This window comes from Bombus huntii, unplaced genomic scaffold (genome assembly GCF_024542735.1).
Source record: "Bombus huntii isolate Logan2020A unplaced genomic scaffold, iyBomHunt1.1 ctg00000057.1, whole genome shotgun sequence".
In the NCBI taxonomy this organism is placed as follows: Eukaryota; Metazoa; Arthropoda; class Insecta; order Hymenoptera; family Apidae; genus Bombus; species Bombus huntii.
Genome location: NW_026099318.1, coordinates 205,958 through 228,897, shown reverse-complemented (window position 1 = coordinate 228,897; position 22,940 = coordinate 205,958). Strand labels below are relative to the sequence as shown.

Genomic DNA, 22,940 nt, shown 5'->3' with positions numbered 1-22,940 from the left:
CATGCTACGCGAATAGGGTACACAGCGATTCATCTAACTTGCCTTGAATTACTTTTACAAAGAGAAACATGGACAGGAATAATTTTTTGCTACGAGTCGTTTAATTTATTCGTTCGTTAGGACGATTGGTCTGACAAATTCAAAGTCTTGTTCCGTATAAATATTTTTAAACAAGCACGTCATAAGCTATGTATATTTTTTTTATCGCAACGAAGAAAGTTCAGAGAAATGTTGAAATTATTAATTACAAAAGAAGACATTTACGTAGTAAAAATGTTAGCGAAAACATTTGTGAAAAAGTTACTTGTTATAAATTCTAGAAAAAGAAATATTGAAAATCACGTCCCATTTATTCAGTTGCACGTATGAAAAGGATTTTGCATTCGCGCAAAAAATCCCTTAAGGATACATATTTTATAATAATTGGAGTGTCAAAGTTATTACGCGGATTGGCGTACCTTAACCACGTGCCTTTTAATGAAACTAGGTTATTCATTTGTTATTCGTTCCTAACTTTCAACTTTATGATTTTTGCGGAATAAAATTTTATATTCCGGTTCAGTTTATAAATGATTCATTTTGAATTTAATAAAATTAGAGTTACAGCAGTGCAATTTAACAAAGAACAAATAATCATTTGTACTTTATTAAAATGTTCTTTTAGCGTCTCGTTTTAATATTTCTCTAATAATATTTTGTTAACCGTTATATTTAAATGAAGGTTTTCAAAGCAGAGACGTACTTTAACGTAGGAAATGGACGTACATTTATAATGAGAATTCAGAAGCAAAAATATTTCATACGAAAATAAATATTCCCCATGTGTAAATAGCTACGTTATGACTTTTATATGTATCTAACGTCTTTCCATGCAAGGTAACGTATATTTGCATCTGTGCTTCTTCGCTTCTGAGTAGTAAAACCTGGCATTCATGCGGCTGATAGGTAGTTACGCGCTGACAACGAAAAACATAAAATGAATAAAAAGCATGAGCCATCCTATAAAAAAAATAAAGCTGCTTTTATCTTTCATTACATATTCGTCAGAATATTGTTAATAAATATTTAAGTTCAGATTTCAGCTTAAATAAATGCATAGGATTGGACATTTATTTATATATGTATCTGTGAACGCTTTTTGACATAAAATTTTTATAACGACTAAAATGACATATTCCGATATTAAATTAATTTGATGAGAATAAAAACTGAATTTTTTAAACGAGATTTTGTATGAAGTTACATTTATTGGGAAAAATTCATTCTTTTATAATATGATAAAACGAGACTCATAATAGACTCTGTATAAATCATTTCATGGAATATTATGTGTATGTACATGTGTTCTACGCTTTTATTATAAAAATGCTAAATGAACGTAACGATCAAATGCATCGACAAATGCATTGAACATATCGATTGTTATTTTGAAAAATTGATTATCTTTTATTTGTTTCGAACTACAAATTGATTGAGACATTCGTGTTTGCTAAATTGCGAATTTAACGCAATGAAGTCGTCTGAATGCCTTGCGAGCATGTAAATATAGCGTCGAATTAACAGGTCAATTACTTGAGGTTGGAACTGAAAGAAAGAGAAAGATGGAGGAGGTCTTGCCTTTGAATGCTGGACACTTCTAAAGCCCACAGTTCGCTGAAATTGCCAGAGAATTCAATTAAATGGCAAATTAAACCATTGAACTGAATCTGTTTCCAATCGTGAGCTTGGAGGTTCTACCCTTTGAATTTTTAAACCAGTCACCCTTCTTTTGTACGTATGGTAACGAATATAATTCATAAACTAATGAAGTGTGTAATTCAATTGAAAGCTCTTTTCACTGAATTCAGTTTAGACTAAGAAAAATGATATAATAACGAAATTATCAATTTACAATTTATAGAGCGTATACTTTATTCGAAAGTGAAGTTTATTACTGCAAATATTAGTTGGCTATTTATAGCCTGTTTGAAAAGGTGATTTAATTTCGATTGATTTTCGATAAGTTTTTGTTGGTTTACTCAGGTTAATTAATCTCCAATAAAATAGAAATACCAATCCGGTAGTATAATTGCTTTCTTGCTTATTACTTTTTTACTAATTAGCGATGCACGATTCCAGACCAGTAAATATTTTTCCATCGGGAGAAGTCAGGTCGAGAGATGCAAGATTTATACGCTCGTTCTGTCAGTTATCCCAGTGTCTGTTACGCGATAGAAAATGAACGAACGGAATAATAAATGCATTATCGGCATGAAGATTGCTTGATGTAGGCCACCGCTTTTTTTCTATCCTTCCGATACCATTTTTCTTTTTTTTTTTTTTTTTTTGCGAAACACTTTGCTAGTCGTGAGAAGCAGCAATTCCCTTCTGCGAATCAATTACGGTTCACGAGAAATTGTATTATAGCCTGGAACGTATTCAAATTATCTTCAATTATTCTCGGCTGTTTCCATTTCCATTCGTCTCTTACGTAAGTACTCGTTTGATGTACGTACATAGTGAGACAATAATCGTTAACACCTTTAATGTCTTCGGTATTATAGAATAAGACGCGAAAATACGTTGAAACCTGACTTTTAGATTCGCGAGACTCTATAAGGCTTCGAAAGTCTCTTGTTTCAGGCCGAATAAAAAATTGTAGATGAAGAATTACATTGCGAGGTCTGCTAAGGAAAATTTTAAATCGTATCGTTGTAATAGGATTATTTCAGCGAGGGAAATTACGTGTTGCGTGCGAAGCCACGAGCTTTCTTTCAGGCTAATATACATAATTGTCCCATCGAACTTTCCATCTAAACCGTTGCGCTCACACGTGGATTTTGCATTTCAATTTTCTTACTTACAGTCCAGTCCAGTGAGACCAAGTTAAATTTTTCAGCCCTCCGAGGTAGAATATGTTTTATAGAGAGACGTACAACGTCATGAAGGGGAGACAGATCAATAAATTGGGTTATCTTTAAATTACTGACAATCATTTCATCGACGCGGTTTCACCGACACCGAGTCCCCCGGCAACGCCTGTCAAAGCTTATTTACCGATACACTGAAATCAACCACAATCATTTTACCGACGTCTTCCTTTGTTGACAGTTATTATACTCGCCGCCATATGTTATCGTTGATTATACATCTTTATTTACAAATTCGTTCCTGTGTATAACGAAACAAAGGAAGAAACGAAAATGATACGTTTCATGACGCATTGTTAAATTATTAATTAACGAGAGTTACATATCTACATGAATGCTTTGAAATGTCAGTTATAATTCATGAAAATGGATACAAGCCATTTCACTATACATAAATAGAATTATAAAGACATGTTACGTACTAATGCTTTTACGAAATATATTTCTGTATACGTTTGACGTTTCTGTATTATTCCTTATGTGCTTTCTGCTCTTGTGTTTAGCTCGTCGGAAGTAAAAATACGTTAAGCGAATCAGCTAATCTATTCGAGCGTTTCAACGGCTCAGTCTTCTCTTATGCAACTACCAAAAGAGAAGATAAGTCTTTGGTTATACAACATTTCATAACGTCCAAAGTAACGGGGCACTAATTAGTTGAAACTTTAAGACAGACCAGATATCAGTCATCGTCCGTAAATACATTTATTACGATCGTTTAAAGTTTAAAGAAACACCGTTATAAAGTCGTAATACGAGACAAAGCGAAGAGAAACTAAACTGTTGGATATATGACAAAATAATTCTATTTTAAATAAGAGACTGGTCAGCGTGGTTATTTTGTTTACAAAATCAAACGAATTTAACGAATGTAATGGTAAGGAAGTAACTATAAGTGGCTGTTAAACTATTTTTATGCCTGAAAAGTAATTCGCAAAGTAATGTAAAGCAGTACTACTGAGTTGTACATAACCTCTTTCAGAATTTATTCTTAACCTCTTGCTTCATAACTTCCTTAATTATACTCTTCAAACTTATTGACTACTTCGATGTTGTTACGAACAGAAACTGATAAAATATTAATCTTAAATATAGATTGAAATGAAAGCTTGTCACGTAAATATATATATATATATATATATATATATATATATATATATATATATATATGTACTACTTACTCAAACTATGGATCACATAACCTATACAAAAAAAAAAAAATTATTGTACACTATAAAGCAAGAGGTTAAATCTTTAATCTGTTAAGAATTAAATTTTTTATTGTAACTGCGAAAATTATAAAAGTACCAAGCGAAGCAAGTACGGAATATAGGGATATAGGAAGCGATGGGGAACAGCAAGTAACTGCAACATCGAAATACTACAACGATTCCAATCGAAAACGCTAAGAGCCTTAATAGACGCACCTTGGTATGTTACCAACGAAACCATCCATCGCGACCTCAAGATACCTACAGTCAAAGAGGAAATAGCAAAATATAGCGACAGATATAGCAAAAGAGTCAGGAAACACCGAAACCCCCTAATCACTGGACTACTCGATACGACGGACCAGATTCGCAGGCTGAAGAGGCACTACCCGCTAGACCTAAACGTTAGATTCATTTAATTATCCAAATTAAGCTATTGCACTTACTTATAATACTTATAAATTATACCTATCTATAATAAGTATTAACTTATTGTAAATAAACAGCCATGTCACTGCGCCACGCCAGAAAAATTACTGAAAATTCTCAACGCGAGAATTGATTGTAATTCCAACAAATAAATAAAAAAAAAAAAAAGCTGTTGCTGTCCCCAAGCGCCAAAATACGTTCTGACTACTATTTTATGTATCTCACAGAAGTATGTCTTCATTCATCATCTCCCATGCCATCCACCAACGTGTTCTTAACATGTTATCTCCTAGTAAAATATTGATATTGAGTCAGATATCCAACTGAATAATCTTTTCGGTGTCTACTATAAGACATTTAAAACCAAGGCTCGTACACACGTGTGCTTATACGTCAGATGTAATACTTAACACGAAACCTGCTTATATTAATATTAAATTTATGCATAGTAGGATGTTCGACCTTTGTAAAAATGAAATTATAATACATACAGTTTCACCGTGGAAAAGTGAATCTTTCTAGCATGTCCACGCAAATGCAGCGGAGGGGAGGACTGTGCATGCACCAAACAACTTTACGTTCGTAATTTTTCACACAAATGTACAACTGTAGGGAAATAATTATCTCTGATTTTTCGGATGTTAGGAATCGACAATATCGCATAACGGAATGCTGTGTTCTACGTATTCTATTTTTGTTACGAAAGTGGTACAAACGAAGTCCACGTAAGAATAGTACAACAAAATCGGTTGAGGTTAGGTTATCGTGCAGATATCGCGGCCTTTGCATTGGAAATCACGCAACTGCCAGTCTCGTCGTTCCTTGTAAACGAAAGAAAGGTATTGTAATCGGTCGGAATTAACATAAAACTCGTCGCATGCGACCATATGGCCTGAATGTTGAATAAACGAGAGTAGAGCGCGAGCTATGTGATTCTAACCGTTTAGGCGGAAACTAATGATTGTAACCAGAGCCGAGATATATGCCAATATTACTTTGCTCGACAAAGCGTATAAGATGAGGAGAGAATCGCGATAAGGTAGAACAAGAGACAGATATTCTCTACGTAAAGCAAGTCTGTCAACTAGATTGAAATCCTATAGCTATAACTACAGTGAATCCATATTCTGGCGAATTGTCTTTTCACAAATGAAGCTTCTGAAGAACGGAATTGATACAATAACTACTGTTCATTCATAACTACTATTGTAAGAATCTATATATTTGTCTATCTATATCTATATATATCGATCTATATATATTTGTCAGAATGTCATTTTATCAAAAAACCCATCCTCTGTAATCATAGTTTAACGAAGCATAATTAATAGAAGAGGTAGAGCGTTAAGTGGAGATGATTTAATCACAGTTAAGTAGATAAATCTCTATATTAGTCTCTTTAATTAAAATGTCCTACGTTTTATTTGCGTCATTTTTTTTCTTCATCCAATTTAAAATGTTTAAATAACAATAGCCTATACAATATAATTTTATGTAAAAAAATTGATTATACCATGTTTATTACAGATATTTAACATTTTTGTGTACATACAAAATTTAAATTATACCTCGCTTGAGAACAAAAATTCTATTTGTTTTCCTAACATGTACTAATAATTATTGATCAAACTAGAAAAAGCTGGAGGAGATTACTTAGGAAGATTACTTAGCATCTTATATTCCTGGCAAGAGAAAATGAAAAATTCGTTTCTTCTCTTTGCTTCCCTGTTCCTTCTTTCCTCCTTTTTCCCTTTTTACATCGCTTTGTTTTACATCGCAATTTACATTTATTTGTAAAGTTTGAATCTTCTCGATATTGAAGATGTTGAAGCTGCAAGTATGTATTTCATTTTAATCCATTCGAGACCGAGATTTAATTGTAAGACGATACCTAGGTGTCGGTACGATCTGAATGTTTAGTTAGAATGATTCTGTGTTTTACTCTCTCCAGGGTATCCTTTTCATACTTTGATTTTAAATCGATGACAATCTTAAATAGTATGCCTCATATTTTTAAAATATAAAATTATATACTATGTTATTCTATAATGTATTATGTACAGTCATATATATATATATAATAATTCTATATTGAAAAAAATATGAAATTAGCATGATATATACATTACTACATAAGTTATATATAAAATATGTATACTATACCCTTGCCTACTGACTGATATGAATTTCTTTCGGTCTCGAATGCGTTAAAAGAGAGCGCAAAGAAGTCGAAATTACTTATTGTAATTAGTAAAACGACCTGAGAGGCAGACAGATGCAAGAAAGAAGGAATATTATATTAGCGGCATTATCATGTTTTTGCTCTCTTTAAGTCTTTCATCGAGACAGACAATCTACAGGTATTAATCGACCAATTTCTCCAAGCTGATAACTTCGAATTGATGTTTATATATAAGAAGTGTTATGTGTTAATCTGTCTAAATGTTTAAAAGGTGTTATAAATTAAATGTTGTTAAACGATACGTAATTGCCTTTTGATCGTAAATTTTACTATCAAGGGGTCTCTTATGTATGCGTAATCATTGTGAATTATAACAATTTATGTGATCGATATTAAAGCTGTTTAAAAGCATGTATTTTTTTCTATATTATTATTCTCCTATATTATTATCCTATATTATTATAGCATTCCTATATTATTATAATATCCAATTACATGTTGATACACAAGATATACAGATTATTATTTATAACGTTTTGGTTTTCTTAATTGAGTCATTCATTTAGTACAAATGATAAGAAATTAGTAATAATTCACAAAAAAAGGATATCGTAGTAGAAATATTATAAAAAAACATTTTCTGTTTTAGTGTAGAGTTACTCCTTCTTACAGACAGTGTCGTACAAATCTGTACGTCTCTGAGAAAATGTAGGTATCTGAGCCCTTACTTCCTCAACAACTTTTAGATCTGATAGAAAAAAGAAACATACGAAGTAATAAGTAATGCTTACTAATAAATTCAACAAATACAGAGGAAGATGGCTAAATCGATAAATTAACGAGACTAAAAATTAATTACATCATGGATCTCTCGCTTTTAATTTTAAGCTGTAAATTACCGATATCGGTGACTGCCATATTCTCTTGAGTTTCCAAATCGTAAAGAATCTTTCCCCAGGGATTGGTCAACTGTGTATGTCCCCATGCGACGTAACTTGCTTAAGGAACACGAGCCGGTGATATGCGGGCAACGTATAATTGATTATCATTCGCTCTGAAACGCTGAAGTAATGACCAGTGCAGTGGTCCAGTGGTCATATTGAATGCCGCTGGATATATCAGCATTTGGCAACCTAACCCAGAGAAGCAGGAAATATGAAGCCACCGAATACCAATTAACTTCGTAATTGCACGGTTCACATTCCATCATTTCTGAATATGCGAGGACAGTCCTCTCATTGTGCTTTTAATTCTTTTATTTGTTTCATTTTCAGCAAATATACTGGTTTTTTAAATTAAGCTTCTTTTTATACAGAGTTACAGATTATATTAATTTTATGTAGAATATATTTAAGAAAGATATTTAATTTTTTGCTAGTTAAGTATTGATCGATTAAGTTACTGTACCTTTGTTTCGATAAATGCGTGCCATTTCCTCGAATCTAATATCATAGCAAATGCCAATACCTATTTTGCAGCCCTTCACATCGAACGTCGTTAGGGAGTTACCAGGACTGAGTGAATCACTCTCTCGAAAAGTAATCTTATTAGGAATGTCGATGTCGAATAGATGTACCTAATAACATAAAAATGTAGTCGCTAATTCTATTGCTGCAACTTTTGTAATTTAATATCAAAGTTACCAACTCCTAAACTTTAATTATTTTTTATTTAATAACTGACAGCGTTTTTATCACTTTCTTTTATTAAAAAATCCTATCATTTAATAATGTTTAAAAAGGAGAAAAAATAAGTATAATAATATTTTAAGTATGTGAAAAATTTATACAACACAAACACATTACAACAAAAATGGGCGTTTCCCGTATCATAACGTATTTTATAAACCGTAAATTATAGAATTGGTTATAGTATACGTATGTACATATGTATATTCCTAAATTATTCCTAGATAGAGTCACTTTCTTCACCCCAATATTTTCAAATTCAAAGCCATAAAGGAATATATTACTTACCTTTCGGTGTTTTGCTATCAAAATTCCATCGGGACCGCAAATAGTACAGGTATTGTACAATTTAGCGCCCTCTATTTCAGGCATCGTACCACCAACTACATAGATGTTGTTTTCTTTAGCTGCGTTCGATGAAGCAACGCTCGTTTCACCATCAGGAATACTCTCGGCGTATTTTGGAAAGTACTCTGCATTGCAATATTTCAATTAATGAAGAATAACTGTCTTTTGTTCCAACCATAAATTAAATTGAAATGTTTGTCAGTTTTTTATTTTTTAAATTATTAAAATAACTAAGTTTTATATTTCGACTTAATTAAATATGCAATTACTTAGCTAATAGTATATATAATAAATTGTTTCTACAGGTTCAAAATGAAAAATGAATATTTAGAAATATTTAATTACGACAATGCTATTTGTGTTAGCATCAGTGGCTTGTTACTCAACGACTTTGCTAGTACTTTTTGAAACATAAAGTTAGTTTTCAATTAACACTTATACTAGAGGCGGAATTATAAATGCAAAATAATTGATAATACTAATTTATAAGTACCTAATTATTAGTATCTTAAAAAATATATTTATACAAAAATCACGATAATCATGAAAATGGGGAAATCCTATATTCTCGAATCAATTCACAATTTATTTTGTATATTAATTAGATTCCGCGCTCATCAGTACGTACTCACTGGCGACATCGAGAAAATGTATCGGCAATTCCTCGTACGACCAGAGGATCGGAAATATCAAAGGATATTATGGCGCAGCGCGAGTGGAGAAACAGAAACATATGAGCTTAACACCGTAATACTCTTATCATAGAAATAGAAGCAGTCCTCAATTCCCGCCCGCTAACTCCTATCTCCACCGATCCAAATAATCTCCTAGCCCTCACTCCCGGACATTTCCTCATTGGCGATTCATTAATGTGCTTACGTGATCGAGATTTCAGAGACATTCCATCGAACCGACTCTCCAAATGGCAGCATATCCAACAGCTTAAACAACATTTTTGGAACCGCTGGCATAAGGAGTATTTGAACGAGCTAACCAACCGCAATAAATGGAGCAAGGGTGGACACAGCATGCAAAAGGGCACAATCGTCATCCTCAAAGAGGACAACGTTCCCTCTGTCACGTAAAATAACAAAATAAAAAAGGAATTTGAGGTAAAAAATAAAAAAAGAAAACTTTATTTTTTTTCTAACATCAAAACACTTTACAATCTACTTCCGAATTCTAGGCGTGACTTTCTAAGACTGACTCTTATGATTTTACTTTCGATCGGATCCGATTACTTTCTTTTGTCATCCCTCAACATCCCCACCGTCCATGCATTTGCTAGGCGTCCGCGATCGTTGCCACGTGCTCTTTCTTCTAGAACCTTCGGTGGAAGGACCGTTGGGATGTTGATGGTTCATTAGGCACTTCAGCGATATACATTGTCGCTGAGTGCCGCCACATCTTTATCTCTATCGTCAGTCCGTCGGATTTGAAGTATGCCGGTCGTGACATACTCCGCTGGTTAGATTGATCTTGGTCCTCTAAGATCGAAGTAGAATGGAATTATTTAAATGTAGATCAAAGGATATGTTTACGCTTTTTTTTCAGGGATCGCTATGAATTGATTTTCTGCATGTGATGGTACAAAAGTTATTTCGTTAATCTTAAATATAGCAATTTTACAATATTTGTTAGTGTTCGAGAAGCTAATAATTTCAGAGGCGTAATCATGTTGTAGTTTTCGATCGTGAATTGGTTGGGTTTGTTTACAAAGCGTAATTCCTATCCCGTGAATTTAAGGCAACTAATTAAGGGTATTGTTACTAGTGCTAGGGTCAGCATTATCCTGAAAAAAGTACGCTTTCAATCGGTTACCATGTATCTTTTTCTTAGCATTGTCGATAGAAATAATGTAATAAGGAGTTTTCACATCGTTAATCCTGTAGGGTCCTAACCATTCAATGTCCAACTTATCTCTTTTATGGTCGTTGTGAATTAAAACAAAGTCTCCTTTCCTAAACACAGTCTGAGTTTTAACAATCTTTCTTTCTTGGTCTCGCTTGTATCGTTGCTTATTCTGAATAAGTGTTTTGTGAGCTGTTTCCCAATATTTATTCAACTGTTTTTGCCAAAGTGAGTACATATCATCATAGGTAAATGTGGGAAATTTGGAACTCGGAAGGTAAGTTAGCTTTTCGCCCAAAGGTCAATTCAAAGGGAGAGAATCCTGTTCCTTCATGTTTCGCGGTGTTGTACCCTAAACAAATGAAATTAAGTACTTCATCCCATTCTTTGTCATTGTCGTGTAATGCAGTACGAATTAAATCTTTAACTGAGGCATGCGTTCTTTCGAGGGATCCGTTACTTTGTGGGTGAAATGAAGTTGTTTTGATGTGTTTGATTTTAAAAGCTTCTTCAAATTTCGTCATTAAATCACTAACAAAATTTTGTCCCTGATCTGTTAGGATCGTTTTTGGTGCCGAAAATATGTAAATATAGTGTTCAATGAGCGCGTTAATTATGGATTCAGTTCGTTGCGTTTTAAGGGGAACTAGTATCAGATATTTCGTAAGTTCATCGTGTATTGAAAGTATGTATTGGTTTCCGCGTTTGGTTTTCGTCATCGGTCCTATGATGTCCATAGCGATTTTGTCGTCAGGGTTAAGTGGCGTGTCTGAGATTTGTGGGGATTCTTTGGGTCTGATACGTGTTAGTTTCTCCTTTTGACATGTGTCGCATGTTTTCACAAAGTTTTCTACTCTTTCTAAAAGTCCGGAAATTTTGAATTTATCCTTGATCCGTTGATACGTTTTCTGTATCCCTAAATGTCCTACGGTGTCGTTATGGTTTTCCTTTATTGCTTGTATTATTTCGTTTTCGTCTAGTTTTAAGATGGGATTAGGTGCATAAGTAATTTTCTTGTACGTGTCGTTAAAATATATTAGCATGAGTTTAATCTGTGTTTTCTCTAATTCAGTGAAATCGTTATTTCCTATGCCGACTTTTGTTGTATCTTTAAGAATTTTGTAGTCTTCTGATCCAAAGTGTCTCGTCGTATTCTCCTAAGTCGTTTCGAGTTAATTGGTGAAATGTTTGATCATTTGGTTTAATTTCTAAGAGTTTCGGATTCTCGTTGTTGTCTTTCCATGCGTTGAATGAATTAGTGTGATCAATTACTAGGTCGAGGTTAACTACTTCGTCGCGAGTTACTGCGTGAACTCTAGATAAAGCGTCTGCAGCTGTGTTATCTTTACCCTTTGTATATTCGATTTCATAGTCATATTCTTCGAGTCTAAGTCTCCAACGAATCAGTCTGCTAGAAGGGTCTTTGCAATTGTATAGCCACTTAAGAGCTTGGTGGTCGGTTCGAATAATGAAGCGTCGTCCTAACAAATATTGTCTTAATCTTTTCACGACCCATACGATGGCTAAGAGTTCCTTTTCTGTCGTGGTATTGTTTCGTTCGGGTGGATTCAGTGTTCTTGAAATGTAACAACAAGGATGACCGTCTTGCGACAGTATTGCTCCTAGTCCTTCGTTACTTGCGTCGGTAGTTAAGGTAAAGGTTTTGTTAAAGTCTGGATAAGCTAATATTGGGAAATTATAGAGTTTGTCTTTTAAAGTATCAAAGCTAATCTGGTGTTTGTCAGTCCAATGGAATGGTGTATCCTTTTTTGTTAAGTCTGTAAGGCTTTTCGCGATTTTGGAAAAGTTTCGAATAAATTTGCGGTAATAACCTGCTAAACCTAAGAATGATTTCACGTCCGTGCCATTGCGAGGTAATCGAAAGTTTTTTACAGCGTCTAATTTCTTGGGGTTTGGTTTGACTCCTTCGGATGAAACTACATGGCCTAAGTATTCTAATTCCGGTTTTACGAATTCACATTTGTCCGGTTGCAATTTAAGTCCTAATTCTCTGAGTCTCTGAAATACTATCGTGAGGTTTTCGTTATGTTCTTGAATCGTTTTTCCGAATATCACTATGTCATCCAAATAAACAAAGCAGTATTTTCCTACAAGTCCAGCTAAGGCTCTGTCCATTAATCTTTGAAAGGTAGCGGGTGCGTTTTTAAGTCCGAATGGCATTCGATTGAAATGAAAATGCCCTTGCGGTGTCGAAAAAGCGGTATATTTTTTAAATTTCTCGTTCATTGGAATTTGATGGAATCTTGAGGATAAATCAAGTGCCGAAAAGTATTTTGCGTTTCCTAGATGTGTTAAAATGTCGTCTATATCAGGTAAAGGGTAAGCGTCTTGTTCTGTGAGTTCATTTAGTTTCCTGAAATCGATAACTATCCTCCATTTCTGTTTTCCTGAGGCGTCTAATTTTTTCGGAACTACCCATACCGGAGAGTTATAAGGGGATTCGGATTCTTCTATAATATTTTTCTTCAACATGTCTCCTATTTGTCGCGAAATCTCGTCACGGTGACATTCCGGTGGTCTATACGATCGTGTGTTAATAATTTTGTCTTTGGTTAACGAAATTGTGTGCTGAGTTAAATTAGTACAGGGTAAAAGATCGGTTTCTAAATTAAAGATGTCAATATAATGGAGGATAATCTTTTCGATGGATTCACGGATTGGTTTTTCAATGTGATCTGTTCTCACTAGGCTTTTTAGTTTTGATACGTTGGAAAAGTCATGAGAATTTTGAATATTGCTAGAAATTTCAACGTTTTGCTCACCAGTGTTGATAAAACATACTTTAGTTGGTTTGCCTTCCAAATAGATTGTTTGAACTCTGTTTTCTCCAGGAGTCAAATGTATTGGTTTCTGAAATAAAATGATTTTGTCGTTTAATCGGATTTTGTCATTGGATATTGAATAGTTATACTTCTCTAAACATGGTAGCCCAATGATTCCGTCTTCGATAATAGGGAAATTGTTCGGTACTATGTGAAAAATGTGATTTTGTCCAAAAATTCGTTTCGTTACGTATTCGTTAGTTTCGTATTTGTCTCGTCCCATAGAAAATTTTTGTTTAGGCCCTATTTGTATCGCGTTGACAGTTTTGTTACGTTTCACCAGGTTTATCCCTGCTCCTGTGTCGACCAGAAATACTCGCTCTTCGGTTCGGGTTGACAAAGGTATTGCGAGTAATCTTCCCGTGGCGATGTTGACTCGTATGTCTCGTACGGTTCGTCCATCTCCTGGTTCGATGTTGTTTCTTGTATTTCGTCCCATTCCTGGACTGCCTGAATCCTTGCGGGTGGTCGATCGCGCTGGTTCGGTGGTAGAAAATTTTGACACTTGTTGACAATGTGTCCCAGCTTTCCGCACTTGAAGCACTTCATCTGCATATGCTGGTTGTCGGGGCGATTACTAACCGAAGGTAAGCGATTACATGACCAATTAGGTTGTCGTTCTTCTCGCAAGTAGCGTTCTACATCGGCTGCCTTTTTTTCAGCTTCCGGAAGATTCAAGGGTTCACTGCTTAATAGTATTCGCCCTATGTCGCGTCTGAGTCCCTTTAGGTACACACGAACAGTCTTCTTCGTGATTTCTTCAGTCATAATTTTACGTGTTAGTGGTTGTGGGTACTCATTGGTTACTGCGTACAGCAAACGGTTGAGTATTCTTCTAAACCGAATATTAAAACTTTGCACTAATTCCTCGCGTCCCTGTCTCAACTCTCGTAATTGTTCTTGGTACTCATCCGAAGTCACTTGTGCTGCTAAGTTATTTCTCAGTGCGTCGTACAGATCACTGTAACACTCAATAGGAATGTTGCGAATACTTTGGGCTGCTTTCCCCACGATTTTTTCCACTTTTATTGCTTTTAGCAATAGATCTTGCTCCATACAGCGATCCTTCATACTTCTCACTTCTTTGATGAAGTCTTCAACTCCTACATCATCATCTCCGTTGAGCGTTGGGATGTAGCGTATTGCATCCTTAGCTCGTAGAGTGGGAGGAGCGGGCGAAAAATAGCCTCTTTCTTCCACCTCGGGTTGTTCGCTGTCGAGGTGGACAGGTGGGGTGTCTGAAGCTGCTAACCCTGACAGTTTGCGTGCTTTTGCCATATTCACAGTACGATTGATTGCTGTCGACGCACTTTCATTGTCTTCGGTGATAATGGAAGCAAATTCATCGGTCGCAGGGGATCCGAACCCAGTCCGTAGCGCTGCGACGGTTTTCCCGAGATTCTCGATTTCTGCTGCCCTGTGTCTGTTCTCTTCGTCATTTTGCATAGACAAACGTAACATTTCCTCTCGTAAAAGGGCAATGTTCTCGTTCTGTTTTTGAATACTGTCCCATATTGCTCGCAACATTGGGTCAGTTGAGGTTGAAGTTTGAGATTCGTTTGCCTTAGACATTATTGCGCTGATTTATAATTTTCAGACGAAGACGAGTCTTGGCTACTGAAGCTAAATTTTCTTTCACGGTAACGTACACAGGAATTCAGTTTACCTTTTATTGTTACTTCACTTGGTTCGTGATAGTTACTTTGTTGTTGCGGATGACCGTAGTCCCAAATAATTCGATCTTCCGTAGATGATGAATGTCTTTTGGTTTCCGAACAAACACTTTTCACTATCCTGGCAGGATCGCCAAAATGTCACGTAAAATAACAAAATAAAAAAAGGAATTTGAGGTAAAAAATAAAAAAAGAAAACTTTATTTTTTTTCTAACATCAATACAATTTACAATCTACTTCCGAACTCTAGGCGTGACTTTCTAAGACTGACTCTTATGATTTTACTTTCGATCGGATCCGATTACTTTCTTTTGTCATCCCTCAACATCCCCACCGTCCATGCATTTGCTAGGCGTCCGCGATCGTTGCCACGTGCTCTTTCTTCTAGAACCTTCGGTGGAAGGACCGTTGGGATGTTGATGGTTCATTAGGCACTTCAGCGATATACATTGTCGCCGAGTGCTTTATCTCTATCGTCAGTCCGTCGGATTTGAAGTATGCCGGTCGTGACAGTGTCATCCGGACAGCTACAGTTCAGACGGCAAAGAGCATTTTGGATCGGGGCGTCAAAAGTCTTGTCCCACTGCCAATTCAACCCGATCTCGAGAAACCCGAACAACTAGCCACCGAGACGAAATAAGACGGGAACTTCAACCACACCTCGCTAGTTTGATCGGTACCCTCTCAACGGGGGGAGAATGTTACGCCATGCGGCTTACCATAGGTCATATTCTTAACTGTCGATCGCGCTACTATAATGTTGCAGACGGATCGTCGCGTCTGCCCGGCAAACAAACATTGTAGTGGCAAGCGCGTGGTTCATTAAGCAGGGCGACTTCCAGAAACGTCGACTCGTGGCCCGTATTTTACCTCGCGTAAAAGAATGTGGCGTGATCCGAACGTAGTGGGGGTCGCCTTCCAGAAAAAACGAAAAAAAATCGAAAGGCGTTCAGAACTTTTCGAGAAGTCAAACCGTCAACACATCTGATACGTCGCGCATTACTTATCAATCAAAACGCAGTTATAAAGGGAACAAAAAAAATGTAACTTTAATGTAATGTAATCTGTAATGTAAAAAAATGTAATCTTTCTAGTTAATAAGTTGTTGATATAAACATTAATTTATTTGTGTTAATTCTGTGGAATTTCATTGAACTACCCTTATTATCATAATCGAAATAAGGGGATCGATCAGTTCGTGGCGTCGATTATTTAATCGTAACGGGAACTTACAACTCTCGTTGACGTGCTATCTCGCGATCGCGTCTCTCCGCGTACAGTCGAAACGCCTATTTTTTAACGAACGACGTCTCCCACTAGAGACTTTCTCTCGAGAGCGGCTAGCATCCTTTTCTAACCACCGATATACAAATTGACCAATTCCCTTACTTTCTGAACGAAGGTTGTCCTCGACGAATCCGATTTTTCCTCTGCAATATTTTTAAAGCTACACATTTCGAATTTTCCAATTATGCCGAAACAATTGCGTGAATCACTCTCTATATTCCATACAATAAACTATTTTTTGCGTTTTAAAGTAGTTGAATATTTTATTAAAATACTCTGAGCAATTCTCAGGTTTCTGTGAAAACAAGATAACCCAAATGTAGTTGTGTTTCCTTCAGAATTATGCAGATTTTATTTGAAATATGTGAGGTGTAAGTGACCCCGACGTGATCGAGCTAATGAGATTTCAATGATCCCGGGCGCGCTAACGATATGTCAAACAAGAATAAAACAGTTACGACCAGTGAAGTAGTCCGCGTGCCTTTGACGATGTCCTAGAAGATAGTGCTATGGTTCTCCTTACTAGAGAGATAGCTCGCGGCGGCGAGCATCGCGGGCGATGAAGAAAAATCTACCGCCCTCCAAGGGTGTCTAGAACCTGAGTACTTAGAGCGAATCGAGGACATAGCGTTGAATACCCCGGCCACCACAATATGATAAACTCAAGGACGAAACACTTCTCTCTCCTTTTCCTTTATTTGTCGGCTCTACATCCATCCCCCTTGCTTACTCAAGTTGTTGTTTGTCTATATACGATTCAGCAACTATGGAACCACATATGGGCAAGATGGATTGACAGAAAGGAAGCGGAGGATTTACGCGACGGAGGATGTAATTGAAGGATGAGCGTTGTAATGAATTGGTTTTGGTTTGTAAATATATTTGTTATGTTCTTGCAGCACTTCTTCTTTGCATTCTCAAGTCCCTTGGACGGCCTTTAGGAGAGAACAAAGACACAAATGATAATTGTAGCTGCTGGCTGTAGATGTCGCTGCTAGGGTACTGCTGTATTTTCTTTTCATTTAAGAATCGTGGAAGAAAAATCGGACTACGGTCGCCGGGATTTAAGAACCCAGATCCCGAACGTTCGTAACTTGAGGCGCTAACCACTGCGCTGCCGTTGTCTGGTATTAGTTAGTGTCGAGTTGTCGTATTTGTGCTGTCGAGTGCCGCCACATATGTATGCATTTATGAATTGAGTGGTTTACAAGTAATTACAATCGATATACATTACAAGTAATTAAAATTTATTACAAATGACTCGCTGTGCATATTACTATAACAGTCAGTACTAATTCTATAGATCAGCAGCATTGTAACTTTCCAATAAACAACAGAAAATCACGTCGTTGAATAATAAATGCATTCACTGTAGAACGAAATTATTATTACGAATATAAGAGAAACGATTTAAAAACCATGTATTTTTTCATTTAAATTATTTGCATTTGCAAAGGGAGATACAAAATTTTAACAACGTTGCAAATTACAAAGACACAAATTACAGTTTCGTGTTTAAGTTATTGTTCAGAGTTTGTTGGAATACAACGATATTAATCGCATACAGATGAGGTGATTGATCGAACGGATTCTTTCCTTCGTTGTTCAGCGATATCCTTATTAGCGTGCGTTCGTGAGATGTACCACGGCGGCTAGCACGTGCATGCTCTTTCGAGAATTCGGCGGAAGAAGCGTAGGAATATGGATGGAACATTCCCGATGGGCACGTCGAGAAGCTACTAGAAGGTTCTGTGGCACATGTGACGCCACACAGACACCCACACAGCTCACACTCATTACTGCATAGAGAGTGGGGTTCAAAACCTTTTCAAGGGCCATGGGTCACTAAGCCAGTCAGTCTGTGAATAACTAGCCAACTGACTACATTCCAGAACACTGTAATAATTGTTTAATAAATATCACATTATATTGTTTCAACACAAACATTGTGTCTTCCACAGATTATTAATCTTAATTCCAAGATTAAATTCTAACAGAGCTTCCTAATAATTATGGTACAATTGGTAAAATGATGATTTTACATGAAAAAAGTAAAAAATATATCAGATAATTGAAATAACGCGATATAAATATAATTGAAATAACATCAGTAAGAACGGATGTTTTAAGCTTTCGATTTTGAGAAAACAGGGTATGAATATGTTTAGTTAAAAAGCAATCCGTGTTTATTCGAGCATTCGCGGAGAGACGCGATCGCGAGAAAGCACGTCAACGGGAGTAGTAAATTCCCGTTGCAATTAGATAACCGACGCCACGAACTGATCGATCCCCTGATTTCTGTTACGATAATAGGGGTGGTTCAATGAATTTAACACTGTATTAACAGGTTAATATAGCTTGTATATTTAAAAATAATGAATGTAATAATAAAAACGTCACAAATTATTTAGCGATAAATACAGTTGATATGTTATAGGAATTCGACCCGACTTTGCGATATCTCTCAATGAATTCGTTAGACTAAGCAATTTATAACGTTTGACTCTTCAGAAGGGACCGATTACTCTTCGATCCTTTTCGTTGTCTTTTCTGGAAGACGACCCCACTACGCTCGGATCACGCCACCGTTCGCGCCTATGATCACGTATACCAGCTTCTTTATGCGGATAAAATAACGCACCGAAGGCGAATAGATGTTTCTGGAACTCGCTGCTTGACGACAACTATGCGTTTATCGCTACTTTGTGTATATCTCGACGGTCATGTAAGACGATCTGTTTGCGACGGTTAGGAACACGGCCTATAGTAAGCCTTGGGGCGTAATAAACGGAGAGAATAGAATAATCTACAGGATTATCAACGGTGAAGTATATAAATATACTAACGACTCAGAAAACATAATTGAAGTGAGTTGCTTAGATATGAAATTATTGTTAATAACTAAAAGAATAATAGTACAAGTTAGATTAGCAGAGAGACAAACGTGATTGTGCAGTGAGTCTAGGAAACAGGATAAAATATAAAAGAAATAAAAATGGAATATGCAATACGTCCTATCCAAGAAGATTGGATACCAACTAATGCATGATAAAAGAATGTCCGCAATATTTGGAATTAAGAACAAAATTCTTAAAATAAACAACCACCATCTTCATGAACAGAGAAAATTGATTATTGAGACTAAAGAATTTTATTAAGAAACAACATGACGCTCAGAGCATAATAACTGAAGTTATAATAACCTGAGCACAACTCAAAAACTTAGCTATGACCCTTTTGTAATAACTAACAAACAAACATTTCAAACTTAATTAATTATAAACAAGCTACAGATAATTTGAAGTTGGATATGAATAAGCTTAATAACAAAATTAAATAAATAGAATTTTTCTTATTTAAATGCGACAGTTCGTAGTACAAAACAAATTTTGTTCAGGAATAAGGTTTTCTGAAAATTTCCAGCGAAAATTTTTGCAAAAATTTCCTAAAGGAATTATAACCTATGAGATAAATGAAATAAAAATACAAAAACCAACTGATATTAAAAGAAGAATGATTATGTTACAAGATAATATGAAACTGTGTAAGGGATTACATATGTAACATATTGTCCCGATGTACATATACCTGCGAAGCGACTTACTACCCTGTATATTCCAGAAACTTCTTAGTTTGCCCCAGCCTTAGCAATTTGAAACTATTTTATTAAAATTAAGAATTTTCCACATTAGATCGAACGCACTTCTAATAGGTACCAAACAGTATATATATATATATAGCAAGATTTTACATATCTCTAAATTATTCACAGAAAATTAATACGGCACATAAATTAGACTTCGGATTGTAAATATTAAGAATAAATAACCGATACAGTCTCACAAAAATAGAAGGATAAAGATAGAGATAAGGGATCAAAAACAACAGTTATTTTTCAAATTTGTATGAAAAGCCCTTAAGAAAATAAGTTCCTCCTTAAATTGAAAACAGTTATATGTATAGAAATCAAACTTGCGATAAAAGTAAAAAAGATAGAAAATAAGAAAATTGTATTTGTTTTTATGACTCACTTTTACATGTAGTATAATTTCCACCGCTATTTTAGCATAGAACGCTATTTTCAAACACGAATTGTTCCAACTCGATAGTTCCTTGCTTTACTGTAAACGGAAAACTCTTTCGTGTTCTCAACCAAATTTATCAAATTCCAGCAATGACACATGCTATGTGATTGTCAGTAGAACATGGAGAAATGTTTCCAGTAAAGTTTCGAGCGACTTATCGCCGATTTTCAGGAGACACTGCGACGATATCGCGTGTACAGTGCTTCTATCGGTGTTGATGCGCTTTAATACATAGTGCAAGAGAACACTAATAAGATTTCCCAGTGGGCCTGTAAATCCTTATAGATCACTCAAAAATATATCATATTGTTTGTTTCAACTACTAGCAATTTAAAACGTCGTCTACATATATTTAGAAAGTTAGCAAAGACATATATTTGTTCCTGAGCATGATTTCTATCAGTTGAGCGTTGTAGCAAAATGTCCGATACAATTTAATGTTGAATTTGTCCTTTTTTAGGCTAGCTTGATTGGATTACAGGTAGATTTAAACGATCCGTGTGTTGCATCTCCAAGGCATCTTCGACTCATCGATACGCAGTGATACCCGGCAAACTTCTAGTGGACAAGCGACGTTGCTTGCAGGCAGTTTATATACATGTTTTGGCATGTGTTGTCGGCAGGCAATGTCTACAGACGCCTGTAGTCTGCCCGTACGCGCCTTAAGTTTCACTGACAGACATTGTCCGCCGATTACTACGACATCTGTCTGTGGACAATAGGCCGTCAGTGTGGAGTTATCTTTACCCGAATAATTTAAGAAATATAAAATAAACTTCAACGAAAAGTTGCTAGCTTCGATATCTTACTAATACAATGTTATCGAAATTGAATAAACCTCGTTACTGTATTTAAAAGGAAATTGCATTTATATTTCAAGTTTATAGAGACAACAACAACAACCAAACAAAGAATCGCAACGAAGAAATAAACGGATACAACAAACAGAACACTGGATCGAAGATAGAACAATAAACAAGATAGAACCAAGAAAACAACAGTAACGAAGAACCGGGGCGCAGAAAAAAGCACGAAGCGTGCGAGCTGGAGAGGAAACCTGTGACCGTCGGTGCAAGCGGTAAGCATACAAAATGGTTGCCGAGCAGGAATAATCGGCTGGAGAGCCAACCTGCTGGGACCGAGCTATATGGTGGCAGGTATCGCGTGGCGCCAGCTAAGCGAGCTGTCGCCCGAAAGGGTAGGTTTAACTTGTCCAATGATCCGCAAGGAGAGGGCAAGTCGCGCGCCGACCATCTATGCGCGCCATTCCCAAGTCGAACGCGAACATCTAAATGCGAAGCCAGTATGCGTTTTTACTGCAGGTATGGCGCGGTCGACCAAAAGGTCGGGCCCTCAAACGCACACATTACTTGTACAATTCGAGTGCTGCAGATACGGAAAAGCAATTTATAATTTATCGTAATTTATCGTAATGCGAATTTTGGCGCGTCGTCATAAATAGATTTTTATTTAAAACGAAATTGTTAAATATCCTTTTGTATCAATTCACATAACGTTAATAAATCAATATTAGACATATTACTCATAAATTGTACATATCTTTGTGCATATACGCATAGTTTTCGTGCATATATCAATATTTGTATATTTTATATGTATAACTTTCATATGCTGTTCGCAAATTTTACATTCATAAACATCTGCAATCTACACGTTACGTTTTTCGTTGTATTTACAAGTACGGACATTAGATATTCTATTACATTCTTTTATTATAATCTTTTGATATATTTATAGTTGTTTAATTATTAGGTCATCCCATAAGTTCGTGCCGTTTTTCGAGAGGTTATATATGTTAAGATCGTTTACATACCTTTCAGTTTCATGAAAAAATGTAATCCCCCTCTCGTTGTACAACTTCTTCCCATTTTTCTGGTAGGTTCCGTCTCGATAAAAGTTCTCTTGTTTTTCTTTAAAATAATTTTCTATGCTATTTTTGAGAGTGTCAATATTTTCAAATTTTTTAGCTACTAAAAAGTGTTGTAATGCTCTGAACAGGTGGTAATCAGATGAGGCAATGTCTGGGGAATATGGGGGATGTGGTAAAATTTTTCAATTAAATTCAGACAATTTTTTGTAACGCTTTTCGCGATATGCGGTTTAGCATTGTCGTGATGGAAGATAACGTTGTTCCTATTCACTAAACCTGGCCGTTTTTCAGCTAGTGCTTCCCTTAATTTTTCCAACTGAGCGCAATATTTGTCTGAATTAATGGTATCGCCACTAGATAAAAGTTCAAAATAGAGTATTCCTTTATAATCCCACCATACACACAAAAGAACTTTACGTGGATGTAACCCTGGTTTTGCACAGCGTTCAGGCGGCTGATTTCGTTGGGATCAGCTACGTTTCCGTTCAGGGTTTTCGAAAAGTATCCACTTTTCATCACCAGTCACCAGGGGCGTTTAAGGAATG

At 35.8% G+C, this 22,940-nt stretch overlaps 2 protein-coding genes across 2 annotated transcripts in view; both read right to left on the bottom strand.

Annotated features, from left to right (window-relative positions):
• The window catches only part of LOC126875728 (uncharacterized), a 303,269-nt gene that overhangs the window by 165,490 nt on the left and 114,839 nt on the right, over window positions 1–22,940 (bottom strand). The window lies entirely within an intron of this gene.
• Window positions 7,628–22,940, bottom strand: part of LOC126875741 (omega-amidase NIT2-A-like) — a 199,007-nt gene continuing 183,694 nt past the window's right edge. Inside the window, exon 4 of the mRNA XM_050638628.1 lies at window positions 7,628–7,861. Coding sequence (XP_050494585.1) covers window positions 7,728–7,861 — 134 coding nt within the window. The 3' untranslated portion in view covers window positions 7,628–7,727. The remainder of the gene's footprint in view (window positions 7,862–22,940) is intronic.